Source organism: Sturnira hondurensis, unplaced genomic scaffold (genome assembly GCF_014824575.4).
Source record: "Sturnira hondurensis isolate 20B ecotype Veracruz unplaced genomic scaffold, ASM1482457v3 Scaffold0011253, whole genome shotgun sequence".
Lineage (NCBI taxonomy): Eukaryota > Metazoa > Chordata > Mammalia > Chiroptera > Phyllostomidae > Sturnira > Sturnira hondurensis.
The window spans coordinates 3,988,996-4,007,434 of NW_028083884.1; the positions used below are offsets into that span (position 1 = coordinate 3,988,996).

The 18,439-nt window shown below is 41.0% G+C and overlaps 1 protein-coding gene across 3 annotated transcripts in view; it reads left to right on the forward strand.

The window, feature by feature from the left end:
• Positions 1 to 18,439, forward strand: part of SHTN1 (shootin 1) — a 95,293-nt gene that overhangs the window by 37,912 nt on the left and 38,942 nt on the right. For all 3 annotated transcript variants that reach the window (XM_037059675.1, XM_037059676.1, XM_037059677.1), the window contains exons 5-11: positions 99 to 267; positions 2,538 to 2,635; positions 4,825 to 4,906; positions 8,286 to 8,380; positions 12,138 to 12,284; positions 14,715 to 14,868; positions 16,797 to 16,893. In XM_037059675.1, the coding sequence (XP_036915570.1) occupies positions 99 to 267; positions 2,538 to 2,635; positions 4,825 to 4,906; positions 8,286 to 8,380; positions 12,138 to 12,284; positions 14,715 to 14,868; positions 16,797 to 16,893 (842 nt within the window). The remainder of the gene's footprint in view (positions 1 to 98; positions 268 to 2,537; positions 2,636 to 4,824; positions 4,907 to 8,285; positions 8,381 to 12,137; positions 12,285 to 14,714; positions 14,869 to 16,796; positions 16,894 to 18,439) is intronic.

Genomic DNA, 18,439 nt, shown 5'->3' on the forward strand with positions numbered 1-18,439 from the left:
TAGGTAAGACAAAAATACACTTAATTTGTCTGTTGTTTAAAAACCCAAGATACTCATTTGACTGCTGTTAAAATAACTGTTTTTACATCTTGCCTTAGCTAAATAAAGAAAACAAGACATTGAAAAGAATCAGCATGCTATATATGGCCAAGCTGGGACCCGATGTAATCACCGAAGAGATAAACATTGATGAAGAGGACTCAGCTGCAGACCCAGAGACTGCTGCCGAGACCTGTGTCTCAGTGCAGTGTCAGAAGCAGATCAAAGGTGGGGCTTCGGGCTTCATTACTGAGCTTATTTTTGGTCATGTTTATCAACCCTAGCTGCACATTGGAATCACGTGGGAACTTTAAAAAATACCGGTGTCTGGGTTTTATCTTGAAAAAAATCTGATTTCAGTGCCCTAAGGAATAGCGTGGTTGAACATCACGATAGGGTGTCACAGTGATGAGCCGCTTTCTTGTTTGGGACTAGGCGCTTTTGAAAGCATTGTCTTGACAAACAGCCCATTAGTCTATAAACTTCTTAAGGATATGGACTATAAGTTAGGATATTCTCGGTGAAAATAAAATGAAAAGGAAGAAAGAATGAATAAAAATCTATTTAGCCCACAACTTCTGAGTGTGGTTCTCCGTTGGAATCTTTGGGGGAGACTCCTCCCCAAATCACTTAGTGTGTGCCCTCAAAGAGCGTCTCATCTAATTCAGGAAATGAGCTGTAAGTGATAGGCAGCATTGAACAGCTGTGTTGATGAACAAGAAATGGTGTTAGGCAAGATCACATGATATGTTTATTCAGTACACATTCATAAACGTGTGTATGCATTGTGCATGTTAACGATGTAGGAGAGCAGATTTTGTGTCAGTGGCTACTGGGGCATTTTAGCCTAGTGCTCGTGACAAAAGGAATTCCTGTTAGCTTGGTAGACAACATTTCAATTGGAAGCATTAAGAAGAAAGTACAGTCAACCCTTCATATCGGTAGCTTCCACATGCATACATTCAAGCAATGGCAGATAGAAAATATTTGGGGAAAAAAACTTACGTTGCTGACATATACTGTGTTGTTCGACCTAAGATGATTGCATCTGTACTGAACATGTACAGAGTTTTCCTTAAACAATAAAGCATGTGGATCACTTACATAGCATTTACACTGTGTTAGATATTCTATCTAGAGATTATCTAACATACACAGGAGGATGGGCTCAGGTTGTGCGCAGACACTATGGCATTGTATATAAGGAACTTGAGCATTCATGGATTTTGCTGTCAGAGGGGCAAAATAAAATTCACATTGGCGAAGAGGGAGGAAGCCTAAAGGGTTTCCTTCTGTTCACAGTACTCCCTCCCCTTAGGCCTTGAGCAGCATGGTCTCTCGTCCTTCCTTCAGGATTGGCCAGCCAGTAGACAGAGTGATTTTGAAGTAAGTCTCTGAGAACTCCACTTAAGTGGGTTCGTGCAAAAAGTTGGATTTAATTTATAAATCACCACATAGCAGGTTTCTTATTGTCCTCGCAGAAAGGTAAGAAATTAAAAGCAGTTGAGAACTAAGTGGCAAAACCAGAAGCCTGGGCATGAATTCGAGTACTCTGTGTTAATCCATGTATATTTTTCAACATTTGAGTGGGGAAGTAACTTGAATCTCACACCAGAAGCTTTTGCACTTACAGGGGCTAATATTTTCATTTTAATAACACAGTTTTCATTAAATCCCAGTAACCAGAAATATGAAATAAATTAGGAAACAAAACACCCACAACTCCGGAGAGAAAATTACTAGAATTAACCCTTTTTCAAATAGGTTATATTTTTGAGTCAGTTAAAATAATGTTTAAGGGCCATAAATTGGCTGCAAATCAGGATATTTTTCTTCAAATCAAAGTCTCCAAATTATTAACTGCCTGATTGTTTATATTGTATTGTGACAAGAGTCCATGGCCATTATAAAATAGAAAAGAAATTACTACAATGCCTTAATTTGTTTTAAAGCTTAAACAGTTTGTTTCAAAGCTTAAAAATTTTTGCTTCTGCGCTGCCAGATAGTTTTCTTGAACGTGGGTTTGGTAGAATGCAAAGAAAGCCTGATCTGGTGCATTTAATGTAGTGAGTTTGCGTGACTTAAAGTGACAAAAAAGGCTGTTGTTGGAGGGCACAGAAATGACATTTGCATTGTCCTTTGCGTCTTTATTTTTCCTTTAAAAAAATAATTTTATCTGTTTGTTTATTTTTAGAGAAAGGGGAAGGGAAAGAGAAAGAGAGGGAGAGAAACATCCATATGTGGTTGCCTCTCACATGGCTTCCACTGGAGATCTGGCATGTGCCCTGACTGGGAATTGAACCGGCGACCCTTTGGTTCGCAGCCTGCACTCAGTCCACTGAGCACACCTGCCAGGGCCCATTTATCTTCTCATTATTAAATAACCTGACCCTGAGCTGCACGTGGGCTGGCATTTTCCATTCTTTTTGACAAGATTGATTTCTTCTAAAAATACGTTTATTTATATATTTTCCCTTGCTTTTTTTTTTTAAATGCAGAGCTTCGAGATCAAATTGTATCTGTTCAGGAGGAAAAGAAGATGTTAGCCATTGAACTGGAAAACCTCAAGAGCAAACTTGTAGAAGTAATGGAAGAAGTATGTATCTTGGGCTTGACAGGCAAGGCCTTTCATGTTTTCAAGGGGCTCGGGGGCTGGCCACACTGAAAACTTACCTTTGAAAGCTGAGGTCTGACATGGGAACCAAGTACTAGCTTTAATTTTCTCTTCTCCCCACTCTCTCCGACCTGCAGAAAGGTCTAGGAAGTCAGATCCTGACCATTCGTATACCCACTGTTTAGCTTGGGACGGAAGTAGCATCAAAGTGCTCCCTGTTGCCTCTTCTGTTTCACCATAGAAGGCAAATTTGTGCAAATGGCATCTTGAATTTAAGCCATATACCTATTGCTGCTGGGAAAGGAGTATTTCTTGCTTCTTTGGTATGTGGCTGGCCCAACTGGGAAAGGCTGCCCCCGGGTACCCCCAACACAGGCATATGTGATAGATGGTAGAATGGGTTCAAGTAGGTATTTAGACAATCTGTTCCTTTTTACTTTTGAATTGTCTTTAAGAGCAGGAGTGCATAATTGCCTTTCTTTGCACATGGCTTCAAGGATCTGCCTTTGTCGATGGTTCTCAGCCTCTGTAGCCCTGAGCTTGCCGATCGATGTGCCGTAGCACCTTGAGATCCCTCAGATGGCTTACACGAGTGCCAGGTATCATCGATCCTTCAGTGAGCAGCCTCGTCTGATCAGTTCCCATCCACATGCTCTCGTTTCCTCAAGGGCCACAGTGCAAGAGAGCTGGGGAAGCAGTGCCCCCCAGCCTCTTAGCTCCGGTCATTTCTACTTACAGTAGCAAAACATCCCAGTGAATGGGAAGAAGGGTGATGTTTTGGAAATGGCGTTCCTGCTGGGCATTTTATCCCAGTTACTAATTGAAACCAAAACCAAAAGTGGAGGTTGTCCTGAAAGAAGTCAGTTCGGAGACTGCCTGAAGTGTTGGTGGGTTCAGAGTCAGAGTTCTTTTCGGGACCGTTGTCTTAGTTTGTTTCTTGAGTGTAACCAGAGGAGAGAGAGACATTCTGATGCGCTCTCTTCCTCAACGGTCATTATTTATTGATGATTCTCTCCCTCCCACATGGAGGTGTGATTGGAAGCTATTTCAGAAGTTACTTTTGTTATGACTGTTTCAAGCATCTGAAAAGTATAAAAAACAAAATAATGAATATCTGTATGCCCACTGTCTACCTTAATACGTAAAACATTCAGGGCTACATTAATACGTAAAACCAGGGCTATTGAAACCCAGGTTTCTTTCTCTCCTTAATTGCTTTTCCCCAAGCAGCAGTTATTCTGAATTTAAGTTTTATCATTGCAGTACATGTGTTTATATTTGTACTGCAGTGCATAGCATTTTGAGTATTTTTAAACCATATAAACTTAACCTGCTTTTTATATTCTATATAATGCATTTGGGATTTATCCATTTTGATGTGTATAGCTTTGCAGTCTTTTATTTATTTATTTGTTTGTTTATTTATTTATTTTTGGAGAGGAGAAGGGAGGGAGAAAGAGAGAAATATCAGTGTGTGGTTGCATCTCACATGGCCCCCACTGGGGACCTGGTCCACAACCCAGGCATGTGCCCTGATTGGGAATTGAACCAGAAACCCTTTGGTTTGTAGTCCGCACTCAATCCACTGAGCTACACCAGCCAGGGCCATTCTTTTTTTTTAAAACTATGACATTCTCTTCTCCTATTTGATAGATGCCAAAAATTATTTCAGACATTTGAAGTTTTGGGGGAATATTATCATATATATTTTATTTAAACTGAAAGTCATCCAAATTGAAAATATCTTTTAATTTAAAAAATTTATGTATGTTTTACTTAAACCAAATATCATCAAAGTTTAAAATAAACACCAGAATTGGGTATTGCATCTGTAAATGATTCATGTGTTTTCTGAGTGCTTGGTAGTGGGATTTTTGCATTAAAAATATCAATCCTTTACACTGGCCAGTTAGAACACTGCCATGTGTAGAGATCAGATCCAGTGCCATTTGGAATACATAAATCTCTACCTGTTGTGCATCCTGACTTCAATAGCTCCTTTAGGGCTTTAAGAAAAGGTGTAATAAAAGCCTGATGCAGCGAAGCCCAATGCTACTTTAAATTGTTAACTACTTATTGCAAGTTGAACAGCAATTTGAGTATCACACATCAGCATATATCATGTCTTACAACTTTGGATATTTTCTCTCCTCAAAATCTCACGTTTTTAGGTAAATAAAGTTAAGCAAGAAAAAGAGGCTTTAAATTCAGAACTTCTTGATCAGAGAAAAGTCTTAGAAAAATGCAATAGAGGTATGTGTTTCTAGTTTTTTCCCTCAAGTACATATATAACTTACTTTGTTTGTACATATGTATATACTGTGTTTTATAAATGTGTCTAAAGATTCTTGCAGCAAAAATCTCCTGTATTGTGTTTTCCTAACTTAGAGCAACAAGTCTCTCTCATTTCTATTTCATCACTCACCTTAGAGTCTTGGGACATTCACAAGTGCTTGTGCTTAAGAAAGTTGCAACCCATTCATTTTGAAACTTTTGACCTAAATATTTATCTGTCCTACATCTGTGCTGCGACCATGGCCATATTGGCTGTGCCCTCAGTATTTGTATATTTGGCCGGTTTATTTAGTAAACTTCTTTTTAGTCCAGAAGAGATAGGATAGCTACATAATACATGCAATGATAGGAAAGTGTTTTAGATTAAGAGGCTGTGAAAAATGGGACCAAGGGAAGGTGTGAGCACATGCAAGGTGTGCAAGGTGCAGACGCATCCCCGCCTGTGTGCCTGGAACCTGATGCCCAGCTGCCCAGGGGCCAGCACGGGCTCCCCTGACCATCTTGCAAATTCACGGTCATTTATATGAGTCCCATAAAAATAGACCCACTTACCAGGAGAAGTAGACCTAGTCTGCTGGTGAGAAGGACATTTCTTCCAGAGGTGACTTCTGGAGAAAACTGTAGTTTGATCTTATCCTTGTCGTAAAACACAGTGTCACATCTCACAGTGCTGGTTTTTGAGTCCCCTGGTTTAGGACAAGGGAGTGACGCTAACGTGCAGCCCTGCAAACAGCAAACATATTCTAAGACAGAGGATTGGCTCTGGGTCTGTCCTGTTTCCCTTCTTTCCCAGCCCAGGAGCTACAATGCTAGAAGGAATCTTCCTGACCCAGGGCCTTCCCTGTTTTTGATGGTTGTCTCCATCTAGCATCACTCATGTCATGACTTGAGATCTTTGAATAAACAAAGAACCTTGTAGGTAAGTGTGGGAGAGGCACTCAGTTGTAACATTCCCTCAGCTCTTTCTGCCTTTAAGAAGGTCGAACTGGTGTAGAAGATTTCTCAGCCTTGATGCACTGGGCTAGAAACTGAGGGTTCTACGAAGATTGATTGATCTTGCCTTCAGAGATTCCCTACCCCTGGAAGAGGGACAGAGGTTATATAAATAACCACAGAGCTAGGACCAAACTAGTCTCTCTCAGAATCCAGGTACAAGGGGCCAGGACACGCGAACATTCACTTCTTATTACAGTGTTCTGGACGTAGAAAAGAGAGTCAATTATCTTGCCTGGGGCTTCAGATAGTCACAGCATCGTCTTTGTTTTCTTCATGAAATTTCTTTTTCAAATAGCTTTGAAAATAATGTAGCTCTCAGGGACCTGTAATTCACATCACCAACCACCACTTTTATTGCTTTACTTGAGTAAGACTGTTAGTCGTTCCTCTGAGTAGGCAGCAGATTTACAGAGTGTAGAGTTTGAAATTCTATGTCATTACACAGCAAACTAGTCCTTAGTCAGTTAGGACTGAAGGGCCCTGGCGGAGCGGCGTTTGAAAGCAGCCATTAAGAGAGGGTACACAGCAAACTAGTCCTTAGTCAGTTAGGACTGAAGGGCCCTGGCGGAGCGGCGTTTGAAAGCAGCCATTAAGAGAGGGCCTTTTCAGAGACTGCATTGATGTGACTCAGCTCGGAATTGGAAGTGCCTCGCCAGAAGCAGGTGGAGAGAGACTGGAGTGATAGCCACCTGCGCTGCGTCTGGCTTCTAATGGCGTCATCACTCCCTGTCTTGTCTATATCCTTCTTTAACGAAACAGAGCCCTGAGTGTTAGAAGTGATGAGTGGTACATGCGCTTCTTACCTGGCAGGACCTTCCCCTTGAGATTCTGTCCTGTAGTGGCTCTTCAGTTCAAGGCTCTGACTCTGGGCCTGCACGGGTCCGAGACTGTTTCTCTTCTTTGTAAACATGGGGAACACTTCAAAATAACTTAGATCTGTTTTTCTTTTTATTTGGCTAATATACTTTGTTTGGTGGAAAGTATAGATTCATACAAAAAAAAGGAAAAAATATAATCTCAGTCTTTCCAATCCAGAAATAAGCACTATTAACGTGTTAGTATATATTTTCCAATCTTAAAAAGGCTACGTATACGTTAAATTGTTACTTAAAAAATGTTTATAACAGATATGGAAGACAAAGAAGATAATCAGCAAAATGAATGTCTCTTTAACAATTAGTACCTTCCAAGTTCCTGAACATCTTCCTCTATGCATACCCATCCCTTGGGTTTTTATCATGTTTTATTTTTAATTTTGCCAAATATGCTTGTAGTCTTAGACTATAGCACATTGTTTAATTTTGTGTTTTTGAACTTTGTGAAATGCTATAATTTTGCACAGGTACCTCTTCAACTTTGTGTTAGTGAGGTCTGTCAGTGATGAAGCGTTTTGCCGTGGTGTGTTTATTTTCACTGCAGTATCATATTTCATTCCATAGCTACATCAGAATTCTCTTCGCCAGTATCCTATTGGTGGATGCTTGAGTTTTTCTAGTTGTTTGCTATTCTAAGTCATACTGTTATGAAAATTCTTCTTCATGTATCCTGGTGCATACATCTGAGAGTGTTACCAGGGTATACGATAAATGTCTACTTTTATGTTTATTTCAGTACCTAGTGCCAAGTTACTTTTTAAGTAGATTTGTAAGTTTACATTACTGGTAGCTGCGTATTTTCTCCTCTTGCTCTCTATAATCTCCAGACTTGATGTGTTCTTTTAATTTTTGCCAGTTGTGTCTTTGCTGAGTACAGGAAGGTGTCTGTGTTTTTACTTTGCATTTCCTGTTTACTAACAAAGGTATTTTTCCACGTGTTTATGGGCCTTTTACATGTTTCCTCTTCTGTGAAATGCCTTGTTAGTGTGTTGAGCATGTGGCTTTTAAAAAGCAAAAATGAACTCATTTAATATATCACGGATGCCTTTTCATTCAATAAATATGCTTCTGTGATATAACTTTGATGGCAGGATAATATTTCTTGTACATGTTATACTCCGTTGATCCTTTCACGTGAGACCATTACTGTACTGTTTTCAGCCATGATGCAGAGAGCATCCCTGTCACTAAGTCTCTGTGTATGGTCACGAATTATTCTCTTAGGAGAATAAATACATTCCTGAAAGTGGCATTGTTGAGTCAAAGAGTATGAGTAACTTTGGATTTCGATTTACCTTGCCCTCCAAAAGGTTTTATCGGTTTATGTTCCATCCAGCGATGGCGGAGAGTGCTTATGTGCCTGTGTAAAGAACCTTCTTAACACTATTTTCATCCGCGTTCCTGATGATCTGTGTGGCGTGTTGTCCATTTCCCCCACCCCTGCCCTGACCCCTTGTCTTCTTAAGTGTCCATGCTAGCGGTAGAAGAATATGAGGAAATGCAAGTAAACTTGGAACTGGAGAAGGACCTTCGAAAGAAAGCAGAGTCATTTGCCCAAGAGGTGAGTATCTTGTAGAGACCTAGTTTTAAAATGTTATTTCTTAAAACAACTTTGCACATGACACATCAGAGTATTTTCCTTTAGGCTGAGTAAGAACTTACCACTTTGAATTAAGGATCAGCAGACTTAGGCAGGCAGCTGGGGATTACAGTCCAGTTCACTGAACTTGGTATCAGATGTGGGTTCGAATTTTGGCACCTCAGTGAGTTACCACTTGTGTGACTGTATAGCCATCTCTTAGCTCCTCGGGGCTTCGCTTTCACCATCTGTGAGACCGGTGATAACACCCACAGAACCAAGTGGATTTTAAATTCAAATGGCACAACTTCTCAAAGGTATTTTTAAACTCTAAACGGCTACACATGGGGAAAGAAGGTCTATCTAAGGATACTCGTAACCTTTGATGGAAAAGCCCAGCTGGAGGATAGGACTTTTCTATGTGTCCAGTGAGTGGCCTTATGAATCTAGGTTACCTCTCCAGATACTGTCTCCAGTAACAGTATCACGGTATTGGTGTTTCTCTTCGGCCACTCTCCAGTGCTCGCATTATGTGAGTTGACTCTCCTGCGTGCTGCGGAACGTTGCCATGGTGCACACCCACTATCTCAGGCTCTCACCAGAGTAATGATGTTCCTCTCGTGTCAGAGATAAGCTTTGAGCTTCTCGTGTTCCAGCTTACCTTTGTCGACATAGGCATTGGGTATTCCATGGCCCTGGGACTGGCTTCCAGGGAAGTAACGAGGTACCAGTTGGCTGAACCCTAGCAGGTCATGATGGGGAGCTGATATACATGAGAGTTCCATCATGTATAATTATTTCGAATCTGTGTACATACTGAAGGTTGAAGAAAAGCAGCCACGGAAATGTAAAACGTTCTTAGGTGGAAGTATCCACAGTGTAGAAAGAAGACAAAGCATGGGGTTATGTGAGTAACATTTAAAAGTCAGATTATGGCTTTTTGCTTGAATGGAGCTGTGCTAGTCAGGAACTCTATAAAAGGTTTAGCCCAAGAAGATCTGATTTGAAATATTATGATTCATTTTATTCAGAGAGTTTAATGAAAGGTGAGTAAATATTGTCCTCTTATTACTTGGAAGAAAGAAACAAGAACTGGAGTGTCTGAGTTCTTTGGAAAAAGCTGCAGCGCTACAAATAATGGATCTAAGTAAACAGTTGAGGGGGAGGGAGGGTAGAGATAATGCGGCGGCGACGCCTCCGTTGCAAAACTGAAAAGGTTCGCTGATTCTGACCTGAATGCCAGGGTCTCATTCTGAGAGACATTTTCAGTTTTCCGTCCATTGTTTGTAGATGGATGTTAGAATACAAAGCAGCTCCAAGGAAACTTGAAGGCCGTGAGTAGCAGAGAAGATAGATGGGAGAAGCGAGATTCCACCGAGAATGTGAAAATGGGTTTCTGCCCTTCCAGAATGAGGAGCTGGGCGTTGGAGGAGGGAAGCCAAGAGCCGTGGCGCGCGTGCTGCTGGCGGCATAGATACTGGGGAGGGGGCTCAGCGACGCCACGGCGTCTGGACTGGCCAGCACAGTCGCGAGAAGAAAGCTCAAGCTGGCTTGCAGCCAGTGTATCTTCCCTTTTGCATGGTTTACCTATCCGTTTTCAACAGATAGCCACGGCGAAAAAGTGCACGACTTAGTTTAACAAGAGAGGTACCACCTTTCCGGAAGTTTGCTCCTGAGTACATTCAGCAGACGTTGTATTATACCAGAGGCCGCCAGTGGGGACATGATGGGGAAGAAGGCAGATGTGGTCTCTGCCCTCTGGAGCCTTGGAACCTGCTGTCTAGAGACATTGGGATGGATTTTTAAAGTCAGTTTACTTTACGTATTTAATTACAAAAGGAATATATGCCTTGTAAAAGAACGCAAACCATTATCAAATGTATAAAATAAAAAAAATGAGGATGTCTTCCTTCCACCTACTTCTACTTGCCCATGCTGGATCCCACAATTTCCTATCAGGATGACGATGCTTCAGGGATGCTGGCCTCTCCCTGTTTTGGAAGAGTTAGCTCACAGCCTGTGTTCCAGGCACAGAGCCCATTCCCCTGTCTCCCTTGGATCAGTACTGAAGCCTTATCCGCTGTCCTTATCACCCTAGAAGATTTCAGGAACGGAAGTCTCTGAGGGGAGAATAATAGTGGAATAGGGAAACTGGGACAGATAGTTAAATGGCCAAGCAGTGTACAGCTTGGATTCTACCAAATCCTGTCTTCCTGACCCAGGGCACTTAAGAGTGAATGGTTTATATTTCACTTCCTCAGCCAGAGGTTCAATAGCTTACATCACCCTACTCAGGGAACTAGAAAAAAATGCAGTTAGTGCCTTTTGTGCCAACCACACCCAAGGGCCGATGAAGTGAAGGGAATAAATGTTACTTTGGCACATCAGCATAAAGCTGATGAATATTCTGAGATCCTCCTCTAAAATCCCAGCCTTTAAAACCCTCATGACTAAGTACCCAGGGCATTCCTCTCTCTCTCTCTCTCTCTTTCTCTCTTTCTCTCTCTCTCTCTCTCTCTCTCTCTCATGCCCGAGCCTTTCTTCCTTCTCCTTAACTCAGGGACCCCAGGAGACTTACAACCAGGGGAGCAGTGGACAGCGGCGGCTGGTCTGGGGCTAATCCCCTGAAACTGCCCCCTTCTCTCTGCCTTCCTGGGGAGCTAGAGCACCCGACCTCTGCTCATTTCTTTCCTGCAGCATTCCCGGAGAGCCGGGGCAGCCCAGGCACCTGGGCCCTCCTGTTGCCGCTTCTACCCTAAACCCTTCCTGGTTGCAATGTCGCAGCTTTAGTAAACATACCCTCAGCACAAAACATGACCACCCACTGGATAACTTGTGTAGGGCGTTAAGGAGAAGAAATACCAGGTGAATAGAAAATAATGTTTTTAATCGTATGGAGTTGTGACGATTCGATGAGTGATACATGTAAATTGCTTACTAAAGTGCTGGATGAGCAGTGCTGTGCCTCCCCGTTCTCTTCTTTACACACCCACTGCTGACTACCTCATCTCTGGGGAAAAACTGATTGCTTTAGAACAAAGCGTTAGGTCTAGCAAGTGGTAGATGAGATTAGCCAGGTGATTAAGAGCTTGGGTTTGTGAATCAGATAGATCTGAGTTTGAACTCCCGTTTTGCCACTGACGTGAGTCCTTGGGAAGAAAGTTACTTAACCCCTCCAAGGTTCGTTTACCTTATTAGTAAAAATGGATAAAAATAGTATCTACTTGACAGCGTTGTTCTAAGGATTAGATGACAGAATACATGTAAAATGATTAAGTATCCATAGAGTGCAGTAGATTTTAGCTATTCATAGCAGAATCATATAACTTATAGGATTAATGCAAGGATTAAAATAATGCTTATTCAAATAATGATAGGAATAGAATATTTAAATTAAAATGATTAAAATAAATGTTTAGCAGAGTACCTGGCGTAAGATAAGCTCTTCATAAATATTGGCTGCTACTCTTAGCATTAATGGATTTAAAAGATAATACAACATTAAAAACCAAAGCATAGGGCTCTCTTACTGTACCTGGTTGGGGCAAAGGTACAGGTACTGAAGGCCGTACACAAGGTTATGAGTAACAGTCATTACTTGTAAAACTGCTAAATTACAGAATGCAGAAACCGCCTTCACCTTCTTGATGACAACTTCAGGTGCTTTCCCTCTGCTCCAGTTTCAGTGGGGGTCGGTGAGGTTGACGGGCGTCTCCCTTTTCATAATTAACTTTTGCAGATGTTCATTGAACAAAACAAGCTAAAGCGGCAAAGCTGCCTTCTGCTGCAGAGCTCTGCTCCTGATCAACAGCTGCTGAAAGCTTTGGATGAAAACGCCAGGCTCACCCAGCTCCTCGAGGAAGAGAAAATTCAGCATCAACAAAAGGTAACAGGTTTTCTTCCAGGGTCTTAACACGCAGACACACCTTGAGAGCAGTTAGTCTAGTCCCTTGGGGCTCCACGTTTCGCCTAAATTACCAAGTCTGCCTTTTCACCTGTTAGGAAAAAAGAATTTAGTGTCAAACTAAAATGGATAGTGCGTTATGATAGACTTTTAAACTGTCCAAAAGGACAGAAGAAGGGAGGGAAAGAGAGACAGCTTAAGCAGAGCTCGGATAATGCGTCCAGCACCCTGTTCGGACGGAAGCCCGAGGTGACTGCCTTTTCGAGGTGACCCCGTGCAGCAGGAGAGACTTGCTCTGGAAGAGCCTGTGGGAGGGCGTGGGCTTTCTTCAGAGAGGGCCGGAAGGCCTGTGTCGGTAGTCACGGTTTGCTCAGAGGACATTTCTGATTTTGTCAACTTGCACACGTGTGTGTTTAAAGACTTCCAACGTGGTTATTTCTGTTTGTTTGAGCCGTTCCAGGCGGCACGGCCTCCCTGGGTGTGCTGCGCCAAAAGGTTATCCTACACAAGTTATCCAGTGGGTGGTCATGCTTTGATTCCACTTCAGAAAAATCACATCAATATTTGTTCTACTTGCAGTGTACGTAGCTTGTGAAGAAAAGGCCGTTAGCTGCTACTTGTTATCATTTGTGGAAGTCTCTTTAAGGAACAATGTTGACAATTAATCCTTGGAAATTTCTGAAGTTTTTACAAAGTTGGCCATGTGGTAGAGTTGGGTTTTGGTTTTGTTTCCCGCAATAAGAAATGCTGGTATATGCATAGAGGATGGGAGAGAAAGAATCCTCACCCCGCCGTATGCAGGATTATCATTTTAAATAAAGAGAAAATTAAAGAATGCTGTATTTATCTAGCTGTTGTAGAATTGGGGGCTTCTGAAGAGCCCTGCGACTTGCAGGGGACTTGCTTAGTAATAGACGCACACCGAGCACCTGTCGCGTCCGACCGCGCGCGGGGCTAACTTGTTGGGCACGAGCCCATGGTGGCGGGGAGAGGTGCCGAGGGTCAGATACGGGAATTGCGAATGGCGTCACGGCAGTCATTACCTCTCACACTGTTACGTTACACCGAGCAGTTACTCTGGAGGACACTTCATGTCTATGGTAGGTAAAATATATCTCACCTGCCTGTAAGTCCACTTACAGATTGAGCAGTTTTTAAACATGGCCATATTGTTTTTATAAGTACAAAGATAACCAATGCCTTCTAATAAATTTTTTAAATATAGGAAAAGTTAAAGAAGGAAATTAAGATTATCTAAGTATCTCATGTTTTGATGATATCTAAACCTCATGTATATATATATTTCTATAAATACAATTTAAATGGAATCATACCATGCATACTGTTCTATAACCATACTGATTTTTAAAATTAATAATATATTGTCCTGGCTGGTATGGCTCAGTGGATTGAGTGCCGGCCTGCAAACCAAAGGGTCACCGGTTCGATTCCCAGTCAGGGTGCATGCCTGGGTTGCAGGCCAGGTCCCCAGTGTGGGTTGTGTGAGAAGCAACCACACACTGATGTTTCTCTCTCTCTCATTCTCTCTCCCTTCCCTCTAAAAATAAAGAAATGAATAAAATCTTTAAAATTAATATGTCTTCTTTTGTTGGTATATAATGAGATATGTGATTTTTAAATGGTTGCATAGTATTTGATTTAATGAGCGCACTAGCATTTATTAAATCAGTGATATTGGCAAGCATTTAGGTTATTTCCAGTTTTTCCGTGTCATAAAGATTGCTTTAGTGAATATATTTGAACATTTGTCTTATTACTTTTTTAAAACAAATTTTAATAGTAGTATTACTGGGCCCTGGACGGGTAGCTCATTTGGTTACAGCATTGTCCCAGTATACCAAGTTTGTGGGTTCAATCCCTGGTCAGAGCACATATAAGAACTAACCAATGAACACACGAATAACTGGTACAGCAAATCAATGTTTTCGCTCTCTCCCTCTCTTTAAAAATCAATAAATATTTTTAAAGTAGTATTACTAAGTCAAAGGACCTTTCCTTATTTCTTCCCTTTTTTTTTTATGGTTTTTAATGCTTATTACCAAGTGGTCTCCCAAGGGTCTGTTTTAGTATTATCTGAATTTTTCTCTTGAAAACACGTATGAGAGTATTTTTGTTATAAATAAAATTTTAAGGTATGGTATTACTTTTTTGACTCACATTAAAAATTAAATCACCTGGGATATAGGTCTCAAGTACATTTTTATTGAATAAAATAGGCGATAATGATTTTAGGTATTATATGTATCCCAGAATTTTTATAGTTTTAAAGATGCATTGGAATCTCTTTGCTATGAAGTGCAAAGTAAATGGGAAACATTTCTTTTTCCCCTTTATTGCCCTTGACACAGGAAAAACTTTATCATTCAATAAAAGTCTATTTCTTACTTACAGGTCAAAGAATTAGAAGAACAACTAGAAAATGAAACACTCCACAAAGAGATACACAACCTCAAACAGCAACTGGAGCTTCTAGAAGAAGATAAAAAAGAATTGGAATCGAAATATCAGAATTCTGAGGAGAAAGCCAGAAATCTAAAGCATTCTGGTAAGAGCACTGAGTAGGCTTGTATGTGTTCTTGTTAGTCTGCGAGTTTCTCGTGCCCAGTACAAAGCCTGGGGTGCAGTTAGTCCAGACTGTTTACTGAGTGCTATAGAAAAATACTAATATCCGTGTTCAAATTTCTTCCTTTCTCACTATTGCAATTAGTTGAATGGCCCTTGGGATTAAATGATTCACAAACATTTAGACTTTTTTGGACCCAGAGTCTTTGTAAATGCCACATAGAATTAAGAGCTAAAGGTACCATTAATTTGAGAAGACCAAAATCCCAGTGTTTCTCGGGGCTTCAGCGATGAGTGTTCATTAAGTACTTATTTTGTTCATTTTAGGGTATGTTTTTTAAAAGAATTAAACTTTTTAGATTCATACCACCTTCATCTTTGATGTCTAATTATACGCTTGAAATAATACTTAAAAAAATCATACCTAACAATAAAGTGGGCAACAATATATATATTAAATGGAAAACTCTTAAAACAGCAGGGGTCACTTAAATCAGAGGATTTATTCACTCAGTTCTGGAAAGCTTAGCAGGGATGTGTGAGCTGGATTACTGCACGGGGATAAGTGCTAAGTTTCTGCTGGAAGGTAGGTAATTTGAGGAGGCCGGTCGTTCCCTTTATAACACCTTTGAAATTCACTTCAGATATTTTTGGTTAATGTCATACTAGAATTTTGAAATCTGTACAGAAGAACCAAGTTGGCTTTCTTTCTTTAAAATGTATTCAACACTTTGTAGTCCACAGTGAAAATTACAGTTTGTTTTTTAAAAAATCGATCTACAATTAAGAAATATTCCATTCTTTTTCGTGACTGTCGGAGCAGCCTGTAGTGAACGGCATCTGTCTTTCTTATAAAGGAGGGGCAGACGCTAGAGATATTTGCCGTTCAGTTTTGACCACGTTTTCGTTTCTGCCCCGGGTACCCAGCCGTACGCTAGGGTACCATAGAAATATATTAGAAAAGAAACCGTGCCTTTTGTCCTTGAGGAAACTGGACCCCCTCTGCAGAGGTAGTCCCGTGGAATAAGTAGAGGGGTCTTGGTGTCCCAAGCTCACCCACACTGCTTATATGAGTATTGAAAGTAAAAGCAGAGAGCTCGATCATTGCGGCTACAGTCAGTCTGTAGGGTGGAGTGGCCGGGGAGACAGAAAGCCCATGTAGCGCGCAAGCAGCACTGGGCACCTAGAGCCCATTGGGGCCCGTTTTAGTGGCATTGGCCTTAGGGACGGAAATTAAATTCTCCTTGAAGCGAGGAACTATGTCTGGAACAGCACCAATAGGCCCTTTCACTTTTTCGGTGTGAGCAAATACCTGTTTCCTTAATCACTCGAGCGAGCTGAATGGAGACATTACACTGAACGCTCTTCAAAAGAGCACAAAGTCTCTGAGTCACAGACATTTGAGAGTCTGAGTCTGGTTAATACCAAGAACACGCAGGTCTGCAGTTGCTGAAGGAAGCGAAGTGGAGGAGGAAAGCATGCTATTAAAATTCAGTACGAAATGTCATCTTTAAAATTAACTCTTGGTCTATACATTGGAAAAGTCAAGTATTAACAATTTCTTTGTGTTTGAATAGTAAGTTGTTAACGAATATTTCTTCCACCCACTCAGTCCTTACTTCCCACACGTCCAGCCATTGCCTTGACCTTTTCCCTTTCCCACAGTTGTTGGTGCAGTAGAGAGACGGCAACGTTTTCCTGTAACGTACGTGAGGCCTCTTGCATTAGTGACAGTGTAGACTGGATGATAAAAAGTTGAAAAGACTCTGCAGTTTCATACTGGAATTTTTAATATTGCCTTACTAAAAAAGAACTTGGTTTTGAGACAGGTCATGTTTTCTTCTTTAATGAGCACAAAAGGTGTCAAGTTGCCTCTTTCAGCTCTTTTTCTGACTGTGCGCTTCTGTGCAGTGGACGAACTCCAGAAGCGGGTGAACCAGTCTGAGAACTCCGTACCTCCACCACCTCCGCCTCCACCGCCGCTCCCCCCTCCTCCCAACCCCATCCGGTGAGTGCAGCTGGGAAGACTGCTCTTTGTCAGTGCCGCTCCTTGGCACTGAACCTGAACTTTGTGTTCATGGGTTTGTTTGTTTGTTTGTTTGTACTGCCTTAGAGTGCATTGTTAGAGAATGGTAGGGAGTGTGAAAGATACCAGCCAGTGCTTCTCTCAGAGAATTTTCTGAAGACCTGTGTATTTTTTGTACATTTTGTAAAGACCAAGACATTTTGTCCTTTTTTGTAATATATTTAGGAAGTGCTGTAAAAACACCTGAGGAGACTGACAGTGTTCTGTTGGAGATGTTCGGATTCCGTGGGGATGTCCCAAACCACAGGGAGCTGGACAGAGCTTGGTTTGATGCTTCAGTTTTGAATCACAGTCCGATGATGTTGGGATTTCCTTTAAACTGGAACACCGACGATTTTTGAGCTTCTCCAGAATGTTTTCATCCTTTTCTCTTGCTAATTTGAATTTGCAAAGCTCTAGTTTGTTCAATGATTTAAAAAGTAAAAGTGCTAAACAAAAACGTAACAGAACTAATTGTTATAAACTAGTAAACTGAAGGTACACGTTATTTTTGGTCCAATCTTCCTATTTAAACCTTTAATGATGCTGAGAGAGGAACCATCGTACAGAAGAAGAAATTAAATTCTTGTGACGGGAAAACATTCATGGTGATGCAATGGTATTGGGCCCCTGAATTAAGCACAATATACCCTAGGAGGTCTGCAATCAGATTTTGCCTCCATTGTGGTTCTTCATTGCCCCGGGCAGAATTACGTAAGACCATCTACTGGCTGTGGTGGCAGCTTGCTTCCTCCTGTCATGATGTGAGCTGCTTCTCTGTCATTTATTCTTCAACAAGTGGAATTTAAAATTCGCCAGACTTTTACCTTTCATTAACTCATGTGATTTGTTTAATCCTTTCACACAGAGAAGCCATTTATTGGAACGTGGTACCTTTGCTGATCCATCTGAATAGAATGTGTAGCATGTTCCCCCCACGTGGCTATGAAAATGGGACTTTGCCTTTAAAAAAAATTCTCATTAGTTTTCCTTACTGAGTAGGGTATGACAGTCTACTCTAAGCCATTGAAGTAGTTAAACCAAAATAATTTTTACACGTGATCGATCCAAGAGTCAATTGAAAGAATTTCAGGTATTTTAAATTCTTTCTCTCCTGGGTTGCTAAATCTGTAGGAGATGGAGATATTCTGAATTTGACATTTAAAATGGGAAATTCAGCACTTTGATCTTTCTCCTAGGTCTGGAGTTTTGAGCTGATAAGAAAGGTCACTCCTGTCTATGAGGAGGGAGAACTATTAAAAAGTGATTATAGTCGTGCTGTTGGCCTTTAATTTTTGGTCTCAGAAATCTTAAGAGCCCTTCAAATTAAAATATAACCTAAATAGACTGGTTTTCCAAAGAGCCCTTTACAGTTGAGAAAAGAATGTAGGATTCAGACTATATGTCTAAAGCATGAATTCTTTTATAAGGCCCTTTAAAGAAAATTCATTGAATAACATGAATGATTTTTATTTTAAGGTGAATTTAA